This window comes from Canis lupus, chromosome 2 (assembly GCF_011100685.1).
Source record: "Canis lupus familiaris isolate Mischka breed German Shepherd chromosome 2, alternate assembly UU_Cfam_GSD_1.0, whole genome shotgun sequence".
Classification (NCBI taxonomy): Eukaryota; Metazoa; Chordata; class Mammalia; order Carnivora; family Canidae; genus Canis; species Canis lupus.
Genome location: NC_049223.1, coordinates 11,402,751 through 11,419,733, shown reverse-complemented (window position 1 = coordinate 11,419,733; position 16,983 = coordinate 11,402,751). Strand labels below are relative to the sequence as shown.

The 16,983-nt window shown below is 35.4% G+C and overlaps 1 protein-coding gene across 1 annotated transcript in view; it reads left to right on the top strand.

Moving 5' to 3' along the window:
- Positions 1 to 16,983, top strand: part of MALRD1 (MAM and LDL receptor class A domain containing 1) — a 754,089-nt gene that overhangs the window by 330,673 nt on the left and 406,433 nt on the right. The window contains 4 exon segments of the mRNA XM_038532060.1: positions 5,300 to 5,547; positions 9,696 to 9,835; positions 9,837 to 10,010; positions 12,511 to 12,703. Of these exon segments, the coding sequence (XP_038387988.1) occupies positions 5,300 to 5,547; positions 9,696 to 9,835; positions 9,837 to 10,010; positions 12,511 to 12,703 (755 nt within the window).

The window sequence follows — 16,983 nt, the reverse complement described above, 5'->3', positions numbered from 1 at the left end:
AGAACTTTAGTATCATAAAATAAAGGAGATTATTAGTCTATTGTGGGAAATAGTAAGTTACCAGAATGTTTCAAATGAAATTTTAAAATTGAATCAGCAATTGGATAGAAAATGCCATCCTGTTCATTTGGTAACAGAATTAAGACAGAAAAATGTTCTCTATTCTTGAAAATATTAAAAATTAGTGTTAGCCTGAGTGTTAATTTAAACCATTTTAAAAAGCATATTAGTCATGATGCTTTCTTAAGCTTTTAAATTTTTCGTTCTTTCAACAACTGAAAATTATTAATTTAGGCCATTCTTCATTATTGGGCAAGTGCTTTTGCTGGAGGGTGTGATAAAATTAACTTTCATCTTAGTGTCCTTTATACTCAAATGGTATTGAAACAATAGTAGAGCCCACGTATTTTCAAATTTTCCACCTTATTAGCTACAAAGAGCATAAAAGTTATTTTCTGTATTTAAATAATTGTATTTGACCTATGCTAACTGTAAGAATGCAACCATAAAGAAAGGCATGATTTTGATGCTCAGCACAATTTGGAAATTCTTAGAGTCTTATGTAATAGAATAGTGTAGGATCTTTGTCCCAAAATTGCTGTGGCTTTAGCTGGGATGTGGACCTGCCTTCCTTTGGCCTGTATGCTGAAGAGCAGGGCCCAGAGAGCTTCAGGGCCAGAATCATTCCCATTCTTGTTTACATTAAACTTCCTAAAATTTTTGAGTACTTGTTTAATTGAGTTTTCTTAAAGAGACAAGTTTTTATGTAGATGTTTATAAACATGCTGCAGCTTAGATTCTTCTTAAGTGGTTTTGGTTTTTGGACACCATCTCACATATAATTATGATTTTTAAGATTTTCATTTTCACTTTAATATCCAGAGAGAATTTAATAAAGAATTACTATATGCAAAGAATTTTAAAGTATACACTTTATTACTTAAGATCAAATAGGTCATTGGCTTTGTGCTGCATCATGCATATGCATTTAAAAATAAAGAACATGAAATGTATCCTAAATGGGCAATTTTATAAGATACAAGCTCTTAGTAACACAGTGCTCAGTTTTACAACATCATCACTTACCTTTATAGCTTTATAACTTACCAACAGAATTATAGGAAGATGTTTGTGCAGTTCCTAATCTCGAACTCTGTGTATAATGATTTTGGAAGTCACAACTCTCTGTTCTAACAAGTCAAAGGCTGAACAGACTAAAAAGAAAATCAAGAACTTTATTGAATCCATTAAAGATGGGAGGACACAGGACAAATGTTCCCAAGATTGAACAGAGGCAAGGTAATATAGGGAGTCACATGTTATCAGATTAGAGATTCAGGAGCAGAATCCAGTAGAGGAACCAGTATCCAGGTAGGAAAGGCTGAATTGGCATTGATGGAAATGCTGGAGCTGCCATATAGACAAGCCCAAGAGCTAAAAACGTCAGGAAAACCACTTATCAGGACATGCTATAATATTGTGAGAGTTATATTTATAATATTTATTTACAATATTATGTATAAATATAACATTATGAAGATTTTGACCAGGTTCCCAGTAAATATCAGAGAAAAATCCTTACCTGCTTCAAATAGGAGGAGGGGGAAAAATCATTTTGATTTGAGGGAGAGTGAATGAGAGAGAGAGTACAGGAGCAGGGGCAAAAGGAGAGGGAGAAGCAAGCTCCCTGCTCAGCAACGAGGCAGGGCTCAAACCCAGTAGCCCAGGATCATGACCTGAGCTGAAGGCAGATGCTTAACTGACTAAGCCACCCAGGCACCCTGAAAAAAAACATTTTGAAGTATCACAGAGCACTCTGTTCTTCCTAAAAATATTTTCCCTCAGATAATGAAAGCCTAAACTGCCAGGGTATTATCAGAGCCTAATTGACCTGGTGGAGGGGAAATTTCCATTGCTTACCCTCTCTAGTTGTCCTGTTCCACCTAAGGGGAGGAAGAAGGGTAAAAAGGGTTTCTCACCCTGACAAACCCTTGTGAAGTTCACAGTCTAGAGGTATAGGTTCACTCACAAACTGAAACTAATCATAGAACAATAGAATACTTCCCCTCTCCCCAGACTAAGGCCTATCTACAAGCAGTTCTTTTTATCCAGTATATCATTTCCAGTTATGAAGAAAATATCCCATGACATACTAAAAGACAATAAAAATAAAAACCAAGACAAAAACCTGAAATTTGAAGAGACAGAGAAAGCACAAGAAAGATACATGACAGGGATGTTGGAATTATCAGACCAGGTATTTCAAATAACTATGGTTAATATGCTAAGACCTCTAGTGGATAAAACAGCATGTAAGCAAAGATGGGCAATGTAAATAGAGAGATGAAGGTCCTGAGAAAGAATCAGAAAAAAATCCTAGAGCTCAAAAACATTGTGACAGAAGTGAAGAATGGCTTTGAAGGGCTTATTGGTAGCCTGGACACAGATGAAGAATGATGTCTGAGCTAGAGGACATTACAACAGAAACTTCCAAAACTGAAAAGCAGAGAGAACAAAGACTGAGAAAACACAACAGATTATCCAAGGACTTTACAACATGAGGTGTAATGTATAGAGTAGGGATACAAGGAAGAGAAGAAATAAGAGAAGGAAGAGAAAAAGGAACGGAAGAAACTTTTGGAAGAATAATGACTGTGAATTTCCCACCAAATGAATGTTGGACAGAAAACCACAGCAGAGAACATGAAGCAGGATAAAGGAAAAACAAAACAAAACAAAAAACCCTATGCCTACGCATATCATTCCTAAGATACAGAAAATCAGTGAAATCCTTAGAGAAATCAGAGGGATAAGACACTTTACCCAAAGAAGAACAAAGGTAAGGAGTATACACCTCTGAAATTGTACAAATGAGAAGAAAGTAGACTGAAATATTTAAGGTGTTGTGGGAGAAAAACAACAAAGAACTACCAACCTGGAATTTGCACCCAATGAAGTCATCCTTCAAACTGAAGGACAAATACTGTCTCAGACAAACACAGATTGAGATTTTTGTTTTCTTTTTTTTCCCCCAGAAAACTTACTTTGCAAAAAAAAAAAAAATGTTTTTAGAAGAAGGAAAATGATATAAATCAGAAACTCAGATTTACCTAAGGGAAAGAGAGCCTTGGAGAGGAAGCAAAGATAAAAACTTCTCAAATTACCAAGGATAAATAAGGACATTACATAATAATGCCCTTGCTTCCTCAAGGAGGCAAGACCATTCTTAATATGTATGCACCTAACAGTAGAATGTCAAACAACATGACACAAAAACTAATAGAATTGCAAGGAGAATAGATGAATCCACTATCATAGCTGAAGACTTCTACACCCATCTATCAGAAATGGATAGATCTATCAGGCAAAAAATCAAAGGTCATAGTTCAACTCATTAAGTCTTGCTATTCTAGAAGTGGAAGAAAACATTTAAGCAGTGTTTGTAATAAAATATCGTTAGGGACCTGGGAGAGAGAGTTGGTATTTCATGCAACTTAAACCAATTAATTTCTGCGGCTTATTATAATAAATTCCAATTAGTACACTTTTTACTTTTTCACAATTTTCTCATCTCTAAAATAAGGATTATGTTTTAGAAAACAATTACAGTGATTAATAACTTTTGCTTTAGGCAGCATTTCCCAAGCCAAAAGTGTATCGAATAGAATAAGAAGCTTCCCAAATTCCCTACCAGGACCTGAGGAGCAAAGATGAGAAGAAAGAAGAAAGAAAATTACATTGACCAAATAGGTACTTGGAAGAGGAAGTGTGTGTAATGCTAAAATAGCTTCTTATTGATTTTGGGATGGGGAACCAGATTTGTGGAGAAATAAACTTCCACAAGCCATGGAAATAGCTCTGTGTAACACACGAAAATACTCTTTTTTTTTTTTTTAGTCAAAAAGACTTTATTGAGAATTTGAATGTTTGAGAAGTTTATTAAAAATGTCAGAAGGTCCTAAAGCATATGCCTAAATAGGATCACAGATTACTATTAAACTTAATGTTTCATTATTTATTTAACTGAGGTGGTAGCAAAGGGTTCCAAAGGCAAAAAACATCAGGTTATGTAGTTGTTAGCAAAACTTTGCTCCTTTAATTTTGAGAAGTTTAACTGTTTCATGTAGTCAGAGACCTGATAAGGACAAAACAGAAACTTTGCTTAAAATTTCTTATTAAGAGCAGAGCAGTGCTCCAAAAGAACTTTGTCTTTTTAGCAAAGAGAAAAGTCAAGTTTCAGTTTTATAGCAGTGTACTTTTAAAACTCATTTATTACAATCCTAATTGATCCTGACCCCGGAAAAAATTTTTCCAGAGCATCTCCTTCACAAATCTTTTTTTTTTTTTTAATTTTATTTATTTATTTGAGAGAGAACATAGAAGGAGAGTGGGATGGAGAAACAGACTCAACTGTGCAGACAGCCTGGTGCTAGACTCAGTCCCAGGACCCTGAGATCATGACCTGAGCTGACGGCATGTTCTTAACCAACTGAGCCCCCCAGGCACCCTTCTCCTTCACAAATCTTTTACATTTTTTTCTTTTTCTTTTTCAATGCAGATTTTGTTGTAAGTTTTTTCTCTCTAAATAACCAGTTTCATTTTAGGACAAAATTAGTTTCTTTTCCCTTAACAAAAATTTCATTCCTATTTTCATTCTTTATGCCTTTTTATGAATCTCTTACTTTCTCATATACAGAGTGGCTTCTCTGATCCATTCTAGCATCTTAATTACATTTATCATAATTTGAATTCTTAGAAAACTTAGTTTCTAAAAACCAAGTAGTAACCAATTGTGAACTATCCTACTCCCACATCTTCCTAAGCCTCTCTTGATAATTAGCTTTTATTTTACCTGAGCTTATTAGTTAAATTCATGTTGCAAGTGGTGCAGTTTGCCAGCAAAAGTGATTTAAGATAAAGGTTGATTTTTGTCTCAGGAAATTTTCATGGGTAATTGTTAGAACAAGTCAAGTTGGTTGAAAGATAAAAAGCATAGTAGACAAACTATTAAATAGCTTTCAAAATATTTGGTAACATAAAACTTTGACGTTTTACTAGGTTAAATAATAAATTGGGTTGAATTTATTGATATCTAAATCTTTTCCAAATAAGATAAAATGCTGAAACATTAATTACTAAACATAAGTTTAAAATATTCTATTTTAATGCTAGTGTCAGGATAATATTCCAAGGTGTTGAGTATTACATGATGGATCAAGATCACTGTAATTTTGTATGGCATCTTAAAGTCAGCTAATTTCCTTTTTCTCTCTACCCTAAATTGGGAAATGTTTTCCAGGTACCTCAAATGGGTGCTGTAATTTTGAATTTGACCTTTGTTCTTGGGAGCAGGAGCAGGATGATGACTTTGACTGGAATCTGAAAGTTAGCAGCATCCCTACTGTAGGCATAGATCCAGCTGCTGATCACACCATACAAAACTCCTCTGGACATTACATCTTCATAAAGATCTGGTTCCCTCAGCAGCCCATGATAGCAGCCAGAATTTCAAGCCCAGTCATAAGTAGATGAAACAAAAACTACAAGGTGAGAAAAAAACCCAGAAATGTTATAAGTGACTGCTGATAGAGGTAATACAGAAAATGCAATGACCAGGATCAAACCAAAGCTGAAACATGAATTTCTTCAACCTAGGACATGTATGGGAAGGAGAAAGTAAAACAAGAATGAAAGAGAGGGGCTGTTAAAACCATGGGAAGCATTATCCTATTGATGAATTCCATAGATATTTGAATTTGGAAACTACTGGAAAACTTCATGGTTATTATCTGTAATTATGCATAGTACGAAATAAGTAAAATGCAGTTGCTTCCCCTCAACGAATTAGTACTTACTATAATTAGGAGAATGTCACCGTCAGAAAGAAAATTCAAGCAGTTTATAGTTAAATATTCCCAAGAATGAATGTTAGAGATAGTTGGAGCCACTATCAAATGGTTGAAGAAGACTTCATGAAAAAGTAAAGACTAAAATTAGCCCTAAAGAAGGTAGAAGAACTTCCTAGGCAAGAAGAAAAGATGGTTTGGCCATTATCCCTTGGAACTTTTAAAGGAAAATGTTAGTACTACTAAAAATATAAATAGGATTGTATTGCTCTTTGGGACAACCAGCCTCTATGATGACTGTGTATTTTCAGGTCCTCCCTTTCTCTCTATTGATTGTTTTTACTTCACAAAGGATTTAAGTTAGCTAATAGGATCTAAACTTCACTTTACACATAATGTAAATTAAATGCTCAGGGATGACTTCACAAGAATTTTGCTTACAAGAATGGTAATATGAATAAATGTGCCATCTATTTATATCTACAATGAGAAACGTGATTTCTGTAAGATCTGAACACACATATTTGGACTGGTGTTTTCTCCAGGGTCTACACACTGAAAGGAAAGCAAATTACATCCAAAAAGTTTCGAGCTGATCAAAGAGACCGAGACAGGCTGGGAGACAATAAGATGATTGAGATCTTTATTGTCATCCAGATGTAATATTTTTGTGTACCTGGCTCTGCCACAAAGCTCTAAACTTTACTCCAAAGCTCCTCAAATAATCTGCACCCATTACAGATGTTTGCATCTCTGATTTATACTGACCAGTATATATACTGACTTCCTACCATTGTTGTGCTTTTAATACATGCTAAACTTTTAGTTTGTATTGGATGTTTTTCTGTCTTATCTTAAGTTGGTTTCATAGTTTAACTCTCAACGGGTAACCTCATTTCTATTTCTTCAGGGACATTTGATAGAATTTTCATGATTAGAGTTTTAGAGAGATAACAACAGTCTAGAGTAGATATAACAAACAGAGTAACATTAAACTTTATCTAGTGCGTTTGGCAAAAAAAAAAGTGTTTTTTTTAAGATTTTATTTATTTATTCACAAGAGACAGAGAGAGAGAGGAAAGAAAAAAGGAAGGAAGGAAGGAAGGAAGGAAGGAAGGAAGGAAGGAAGGAAGGAAGGAAGGAAGGAAGGAAGGAAGGAAGGGGCAGAGACACAGGCAGAGAGAGAAGCAGGCTCCATGCAGGGAGGCTGATGTGGGACTCCATCCCAGGTCTCCAGAATCATGCCCTGGGCTGAAGGCAGTGCTAAACCGCTGAGCCACCCAGGCTGCCCCCCCAAAAAAGAGTTTTAATCAAATATATTTCTGTCTGTTTTTGTTGTTTTCCAAATTACTTGATAACTTTCTCAAAAACAAAGCCCAAGCACACCGGATTTTTATATGTCAAGTCTTTATATATCTCTCTACATCCATAAGATATTCTGAAATTTGCAAATTTGTTTTAGTCTTAGAAAGCTAATTAAAAATTAAATATAAAATGTATAGAATTCCAGCTTGACTTCTCAGCTTTTCTATGTAGGCTTCTTGTGAAAACGCTCCAAAGGTTTGTTTTTCATACTCTAGCAACTCAGGATTTTATCTCTCTCTATTTTTCCCTGGTCCTGGAACTGTAGTCCCTACTGTTTTAAACACCTGTGTGAGAATAATGAAATATGCCTAGAAGAAATGTCAAAAAAATTAATGATGAATGGTTTATTTTATGAATATTTATGATATAGATTGAATACAAAGAAGTGAGGAAAGGTCATGCTGGGAATGATTGTGTTGCTCATATAAAAAATATGTATATCAGGTAAGCAATAGTGACCTCCCAAATTTTCATGAAAATCCTTTCTGTCACTTGACCTTGTAGAATACCTTCAAGCAGAACAAAATCAAATTGAAGATTTTTCTTCCTTTTGAGGGATGAGGGGTGGGTGGAATGAGACAGATGGATGTGGGTAGAGATGAGACCTTTGAGTAACTCTGAAATTTCCATTGAAAGTGCCTCTCTACAAGAATTTAGTACTTAGAAGAGTTTTATTCCCTCACAATGCCCTGTGATTAGACCATGTTGTTGTCAAGTATTTTGTGTAAAAATAGAGGGGTTTATATGTTTGTTTGCATGCTAGCTACATAGGATCATTCAAAAAGTGACCTCGAGAAGACAGGGAAATATTTCCTGTGACATGAAACATGGGCCTGACATTTGTTGCACAAATAAGACAAAATAAGGCAGAGCCCTAGAAAGACCATGTCTGTGACTGCAGGGAATCCAAAAAGACATGTTATGCCCATCAGACAGGCCTAAGCCCCTTATGTTCTTACTCTAAGGAGTCATGTGACCCAGATTTCATGGGTCCTCTCCCAGAACAAGTCATAATGATCACAGAGCTCGTGTTGGAAAGGTTTGTCAACAGAAGGAACCATTTTGGATTACAGAAGAGTACCTGCAGATTTCATCAGCTGGGAAATTTGAGTAGAGTCACTTCACATGGCTTACCTATTCTCAGTTGATGCTTTTTGAAGTGTGCATTGCATATTTTGTTTAATCGAATTCTTTACCCTTAAGCACCTTCGTTTCTTTATTTCTCTAGAGTGTAATATCCATGACTATTACTGTTTCAATAAAAATGTCTTTTTCCTGTGTGATCATTCACCTTTACTGTGTTCATTCATATACATGACAAGACAAAAGCTTGAAAATGCTCTTGAGTTCCTATTATTTCTAACCTGCACTGTTGTTTCTTTGAGAACTTCCCCTGACTTTTCCCTTCTGTGTGATAATTACTAAAAATCTGGTGAACTCCCATCTTTGAAACATTAGGATGTTAATACTTGCAAATACTTATATTAATTTTTCTTTGGTGGGAAAATACCCTAGGCTGCTCTCTGCCATCATGTTTCTAGCATTTCAACTAAATTTGGGTAATGCTGTTCTGGTAGCTTGATGGCGTATAGTAGAGTCCTGAAGATCTTGTCAGACTAAAAGTGTGTTTCAAGTGCAAGAATGTAGTAGAATAAGCAACAGCACACTCTACTATTTTAAAGAAAATGATTTAAATTTTATGAGACTCAGCCATTAGAAACGACAAATACCCACCATTTGCTTTGATGTGGATGGAACTGGAGGATATTATGCTGAGTGAAATAAGTCAATCGGAGAAAGACAAACATTATATGGTCTCATTCATTTGGGGAATATAAAAAATAGTGAAAGGAAAAAATAGTGAAAGGGAATAAAGGGGAAAGGAGAAAAAATGAGTGGGAAATATCAGAAAGGGAGACAGAACATGAGAGACTCCTAACTCTGGGAAATGAACTAGGGGTGGTAGAAAGGGAGGTGGGTGGGGGGTGGGGGTGACTGGGTGAAGGGCGCTGAGGGGGGCACTTGATGGGAGGAGCTCTGGGTGTTATTCTATATGTTGGCAAATTGAACACCAATAAAAAATAAATATATAAAAAATTTTATGAGACTGAAAATGGTCTTCTTTACTTCCTACTATTGCTTAATCATGGAAAGTCCTTAGATAATGAATCACTTTTCATGATATTTTATTCCTTAGACAGTGGACTTTAAGAGTTTATCAAGGAATCTGCATTTAAAAGTCAGATGAAAAATAAACTCTGCTCAATTTTCCCCCCAAATCTTATTTGATTCTTACTGCTTTGTTTTCCACATACTATAACTTCTAATTTAAGGTTGGCCTAACTTCACTCACAGAACAATAGGACATGCAGATCTAGTTTTCCTTTTTCCTTTAGGAGTCTGTTCACAAAGGAGAGGGCAATATAATATAAAGTAAAGTAGAATTGTACTAATTAAATGCAATATTCCTATCTTTGGTTACAGATAATTTTTCATTATCACATGTATGGAAATGGCGTTGGGGCACTTGCCTTGATCCGGGTATCAGTCTCGAACGAAACTAGGGTCCTACTTAAACTCACCGTAGAACAAGGCAATTTCTGGCAGCAGAAAGAACTATCAGTCTGGTGATGAGGACTTCCAACTCAAATTTGAAGGCAGAGTTGATGAAGGACACCATGGGGATATTGCCCTGGATGACATCGTGCTTACAAAGAGTTGTCTGTCATTCCATCATTCCATGAAAGAAGAACTCACAGAAACTCTTCCAACAGGTACATCTTATGTTGTGATTGTTCGGTATTTTTACAGAGTGGAAGGTGGGAAGGAAGGAAAGAAATGGAAAAGAAATGATATAAACACCTAGTAATATTTTGGTCTCATAAAGAAAAACAATCTTAAAAAAATATTTCAAGGGATCCCTGGGTGGCGCAGCGGTTTGGCGCCTGCCTTTGGCCCAGGGCGCGATCCTGGAGACCCCGGATCGAATCCCACGTCGGGCTCCCAGTGCATGGAGCCTGCTTCTCCCTCTGCCTGTGTCTCTGCCTCTCTCTCTCTCTCTCTGTGTGACTATCATAAATAAATAAAAAAAAAAAATTAAAAAAAAAAATTTCAAGCTTTGACTCCTAATGCTGTCCTCTCAGTTTTCTCCAAGCTTCGGTATGTTTACCAGTTTCTGATTTCTGTTTAGTCAGTTGCTTTGTAGATCAGTAAAAGGAGAGAAGACTCGTTTGTTTGCAGTCTGATTCAGAATTCAGTTTTTTATAAATATCATTTACTCAATAAAATATAAAAACATCAAGAACAGAGTTATTTGATTTTAGTTAGGCATGGCTATGAATGTGCCATTTACTTTATTCTTTTTAGACCTGCAGACATGAATTTGATTTGAACGATTGTGTTGGGATCCCTGGGTGGTGCAGCGGTTTAGTGCCTGCCTTTGGCCCAGGGCGCGATCCTGGAGACCCGGGATCGAATCCCAAGTCGGGCTCCCGGTGCATGGAGCCTGCTTCTCCCTCTCCCTGTGTCTCTGCCTCTCTCTCTTTCTCTCTGTGTGACTATCATAAATAAATAAAAATTAAAAAAAAATTTTTTTGAACGATTGTGTTTACATATTTAAATAGTTTAGGATTAAATAGTTTAGTAGATTGAATATGTCCATATACTCTTTTTTTTTTATTTATTTACTTATGATAGAGAGAGAGAGAGAGAGAGAGAGGCAGAGACACAGGCAGAGGGAGAAGCAGGCTCCATGCACCGGGAGCCCGATGTGGGATTCGATCCCGGGTCCCCAGGATCGCGCCCTGGGCCAAAGGCAGGCGCCAAACCGCTGCGCCACCCAGGGATCCCCATATACTCTTTTAAATTAAAATATCCTTTGGTAACTTGTCTAAAGAATTTTATTAAAATGTTGAGTTAGTATATACTCAATATAAAATGTTTAGTGACAATGTTGTAAAAAGTGGAAATAGCAAGCACCATTAATCCACATGATATACCAGGGGTATGGAATGAGAACAAATGCAGTATATATTATTAAAATGATAAAACATAAGATTTTGACAATTGATATGACCTATTAATATTTCAACTGTGAGTTTAGTAAAGAAACCAAAAGTGCCATTCCTTTGCTATAGAAATTATATCTTTTATAATTAGTGAAGACAAAAGTGCTTTATTTATTTATTTATTTATTTATTTATTTATTTATTTATTTTATTGGAGCTCAATTTGCCAACATTTAACATAACACCCAGTGCTCATCCCACCAAGTGCCCCCCTCAGTGCCCATCACTCAGTCACTTCACCCTCCCACCCCCCGCCCACCTCCCTTTCCATACCCCTTGTTCATTTCCCAGAGTTAGGTGTCTGCCATGTTTTGTCACCCTTACTGATATTTTCACTCATTTTCTCTCTAAAAGTGCTTTAAAAAGAATGTTTGCTCTGGCTTTTAGCATGGTAGATGGAATAAAGAACACTGCATTTCTGCCTTTACTTCTCCATTCATGTCAAAGGGAGCATTTTAATTTTAAGAGGAAACTTCTAGATAAGTGCTTCCCACTTGACAACTAGTTGAACAGAGTCTTTTTCTGACATGTTCCTAGCACTATGTGGGATAGCATAGAGAAGAACAAATGAATATTTGAAGGCTGTTTAGAGATAAGTATCCTTATATAAATGTAATGCAGGAGCATTTCAGATGCCTCAGACTTAATCTTCTTCCTGGAGAAAAGCTTTGCTTTCCATTCTGTGTCGACTATTTGGATGGCAGCTGTACTAGCTTGTGTATAGGTCTAGTATTTTGAAAAAATAATCTTATAGCATCTAAGTAGTAAGGGAGCAAGTTTATATTGAACCACCTCAAACTTTAATGAACAACTACAAAGTAGGATCCAAGAGGAACAAGCCAGTCTTGTTGGGAATATCACATTCTTAAATTGTGAAATCTTGGCTAAAAGTTATTTTAAAACAACTTCCAAAAGGAAAATTTAAAAGTATTATAAAGTGGCATAAAATATATATTATCAAATGAAGGGTGTATTTTAATAACAGTAGAATTCTTTGTATATCTTTATAGATACTTGAGGTATCATATTACATTTTTTGATGAATGGAAAATAAAAGAATCTCTGCTCTTAAGAATAAATCAGTATGGTAAGGGGAGTAGGAGAAACACTTCAAATAACTCTAATATTAGATAGGCTATAATTAAATGCCAGGAAAAACAAAAATTTATGAGGATTCAAAGAAAATGAAGGAAACCCCCAATTGAGGACATTGATTTGATACTTATTTATAGGATATGCAGGAGTTTGAACCTGTACCTGGGGCTAGGAAGGAAAGACTCCAGTTGGCAGTATAGGGGCACCATGTGTGGGTACAGTAGACCAAATAATGAATATGGGGAAGAAAGCACTGTAGACAAGCCTACGGCCATGAGACAAGAGAGAGGGTGCCACACAGACTGCCAAGGTGGCCTGTTCTGTGAATGGGTAATTTGGCTGAAGCAGGAACCTTTCACTAAGTCTCTGTGTAATATTACAGAGGAAATGGGGAGCTAACCTGGGACCACCTTGATATTGGTTTGTTTCCATTGTTTCCCAAAATGAATATACATTAAAAATGTATTGACTGGTCTTAGGAGACAAAAAAAGAAAGAAGGAAGGAAGCGAAGAAAGGAAGGGAAAGCAAAGAAAACAGGAATAGGTAAAAAGAAGGTACAGTATTCATTTGCATTAAAGTATGATAACTGGTAGAAATGGCTGCAGTTAGACACCAAGAAGGGAAAAAAATGAACAAACAAAAAAAGTCTTGATTTATATTATTAGTGAACATTCTGAAAAATAAGGAGAAATATTTTAATTTTTCACAGCTCCCTTAGCTACAATGCCCACATTTAAATGCAGCAGATGAGAAATACGTGTGTATGACATTAATATTCTTATAAACTTAGAGGTATTTGTAACTGTGCCTCCAAAAACTAAAAATTTATGCCTTTGTCTTTGGAAAAGTGAAAGGCTATACCTTGTTTAGACTTGAACTGTCAAGTAATTCTGATAAACTATGACTTCATCATGGGTTTAAAGGACTCTGTTGGAGTCACTGATATTTTTAAAGGAATGCACCCTCTCTCTATGGAGACTTTGGGGTGTTGGTAGAAAGTGGTATCCTGAACACATTACTGATATCATGAATGTCTTACAGAAGTATTGTCATAAATGTAAGCCACATATGTACATTTCTAGTAGTTATATCTTAAAATGTGAAATTAATATATTTTCATTAACCTAATATATTAAAAAGTATATTTTCAATACAAACACAACAGAAAAATATTGAGATATTTTACATTATTGTTTTCATATTAACTCTTTATTTTTATTTTTTTCATATTAACTCTTTAAATCCAGTGTATATTTTATACTTACAGCACACCTCATTTGGGATTAGCTACATTTCAATTCATTTCATGAGTGAATAGCCACTTATGGCTAATGGTCAAACTAGTAGGCAGTCCAGGATGTGAAATGAATATTATAGGGCACTTTCAGGTCCATCCATGGGTTTCCATGGACAATGTAAAGTTTATGAATATCCAAGAATTGCAGTTGTATTCTTCTTTAAATAGAAGCACAACACCAAATGTGAAAGCACAGCTTCCCTGTTTGAGTAGACTAGCTACTAATCTCAGACTCCTTTCTTACTACTCTGTATTGCATAACTGCCCTGAGACTCAATTTCCTCATCCGTGAAGCAGAGAGAATATCACTTGTTTCTTAGGCCCTTGAAAATAAAGAGGTCACTGCTTCTGTGATTTGCCTAATCTCATGTCTGGTACATGGTAGACATTTTATTCAATAAAATCAACCCATATTATCCTTTGGGCATCTTTGTCAATATTCCTTAGGTGGTGTAGCAATTTGAGAGTAAGTCTTCATTATTTGCACCTTTTTAAGAATATGTCTCTACCATTGGTTTTGACCAAAATATTTTCCTTGCAGAGATTACAAACATAATTTTTTTACACTGCATTGTAATTATTGAATCTTATCACTTACTGACAGTCCAATTAGATATTTTTGAAGTATCATGAATAATGTGTGTGTACATGTGTATCTTTGAAAGCCTTAATGGTCATTAATTTCTCTTTGCTGCAAAAACATTCAACTTGGAACTTGCACAGATTGAAGGGAGTAAATGGCATTATGTGCCATAAGCAATGGCTACATCCATTAAACTTTTAGAAATGACTCATATTTATGTATTTTTCATCAATATTTATGGGGGTAGGGTAACAACTCCATCAAGGATAGTTTAAAATAGAAAAGATAAGACGAGGCAAAACATATATATTTAGGAAGATGCAATTGAACTGAATCTGGAATCAGTGATTCTAATTAGTCAAATAAGACCAAGGGCTTCATTAGCAAAAGTAATATTAAACTATTATTTAGCCTCTAGAAGTTATATTTAAGAGCTCATTTTGATGGCAGTTTTGCTAATTGCTAAGTGATGTTGGATAAAAGTAATTGTTTAATGAATTTTAATAAGAAAAAGGCAACCAAGATTCCTCTTCTGAATGTCCATATGCAAATTTAGTCACTATCAAATTCTTGTATTGTTGGCAGACATTTAATAAAAAGTCCAACTATGATGGAGGCAGAGAGCAGGTCTATGTGTGTGTGTGCATATGTGTGTGTGTGTGTATGTTTCAAAATCCCACAGTCATTTCCAAATATGAGTTATACAACAAATATATTTTGGGATATCACATGCTAATCAATTTTTGCTCTAAAAAATGTAAGGCAATGGGCACTAAATGGATTAGTTCCTCTTTGAGGTCACTTATTTCCCTGAAATATTTGGCTGTAATTTAAAAGGCTGCTTGCGAACTACTGATGAGAATGATGGCGCAGCAACTCAGGCAGAGTCCTGAGTTAGGAAGAATTTGGCTGATTGTACTTGGCTCTAATTTAGTGATCCCTGTACACAATGCTTAGTGCAAAATGCATGTGTCTGAGGTTTAAAGACATGGGCTTGGACCTTTGCACGGCCCAATACAATGTGTAATATCACTTGATCTACTTAACCTCTCTGATTCCTTCCTTGTCTCTAAAAATGGGACTATTGAAATTTACTTCTGAGTAATTTGAAAAATAGTTAAGATAATAATATGCAGTGTGTTTTAAACAATACTTGGCAAATAGTTGGTGTTCAGCAAATGTTACTTTCTTTTTTTCCCGGTTACTCCTCTTTCCTGCTAGAGAGATTACAAAGTTTAACTGTGCACACATTGAAATGTATTAAAAACATATTGCCTACTAGCTGTTTTTTCACCACCATGTACCACTTATTGCTCAAAGCAAGGGTTCAGAACTCCTCTGCCTTTATCATTCCCTTCAAAGAAATTGCCCTCACAAAAGCTTCAAATACGTTGTTACTGAATAAATCACTAAATTCTACCCCTGAAACTAATTTAAAAAATTAATTTGCTGAATTCACTTATTATTCATAATCAATGCAGAGGGAAGAAATATTCCTGAGAATCTCAGAAGCGGATGTTTGGTTGGATATGCTACAGAGAGGAAAGAGAAAAGAAGTTCATTTTTAAATACACAAGCATACTCTTTATAGAGTGTTTTCTAAGTTAATGTTACAGCAGAACACCTGTTGGTCAAATTTATTGCATACTCATATCCCTGTATCTCTTCTTACTCATTTTTTGTTGTTGTTGGGAGAGGGCACTAATATTTATACTGGAAGATATATTTATATCACCCAAAACTCATTAGAATACTCTTTAAGCAATATATTCTACAGGAAAAATCCTCAAGTCCCATTCCAAATACAATTGGTAGATAAAGATGATTTCAAAATTTCATATAGTGGCAATATATGAACACTCTGTTCAATAAATGAACAGAGGATGTTCATTTTGGGCATTTTTTATGGCTAAAAGAAGGATATCGCAGCAGCAAACATGCTGTGAGCCATTATTTCATCATGCATTATAAGTGAAATCATATGGCATTTGTGTTTCTCCCAGTGGCTTCTCTTAGCATCATACTCTCTAGCCCCATCCAAGTCAAGATTTTATACTTTTTTATGCCTGAGTAATAATCCATGGTATGTATATGTGCATATACACACACATATCTTCTATTTTTTCTTTTTATTAGCTAATATAGGCATTGTATTAATTTAAAATTTTTCCTTAGTTGTTAAGGTAACCAGCGAATTTTTTTGAAAATTTGTTCTTTCATGTACCTTTACTACAGTATGATTATTTCACAAATAAACTACATAAAAGAAAGTGCTGCTGTGTAGAAAAGGTGTCATTTTTTTTCTTGAATCATCCAGGATTGGAGGTGTGTTCTATTTATTCTGCAATAGCCAGTTTTTTCCTGCTTCTTCTATTAATAAAACTCAATAGTTAGTTAGGTACATAGCATTTCTTTGCTGCTGTAAATGGAAAAACATGTTATTTCCATGGTTTGAAGATTGAATAATGTATTACAGTTTATTTTTTTTTTAATTTTTATTTATTTATGATAGTCACACAGAGAGAGAGAGAGAGGCAGAGACACAGGCAGAGGGAGAAGCAGGCTCCATGCCGGGAGCCCGACATGGGATTCGATCCCAGGTCTCCAGGATCACGCCCTGGGCCAAAGGCAGGCGCCAAACCGCTGCGCCACCCAGGGATCCCTGTATTACAGTTTAATGTAAAGGCATTTAGTATTTTTATGCTAATGAAAATTATGATGTTTTATAA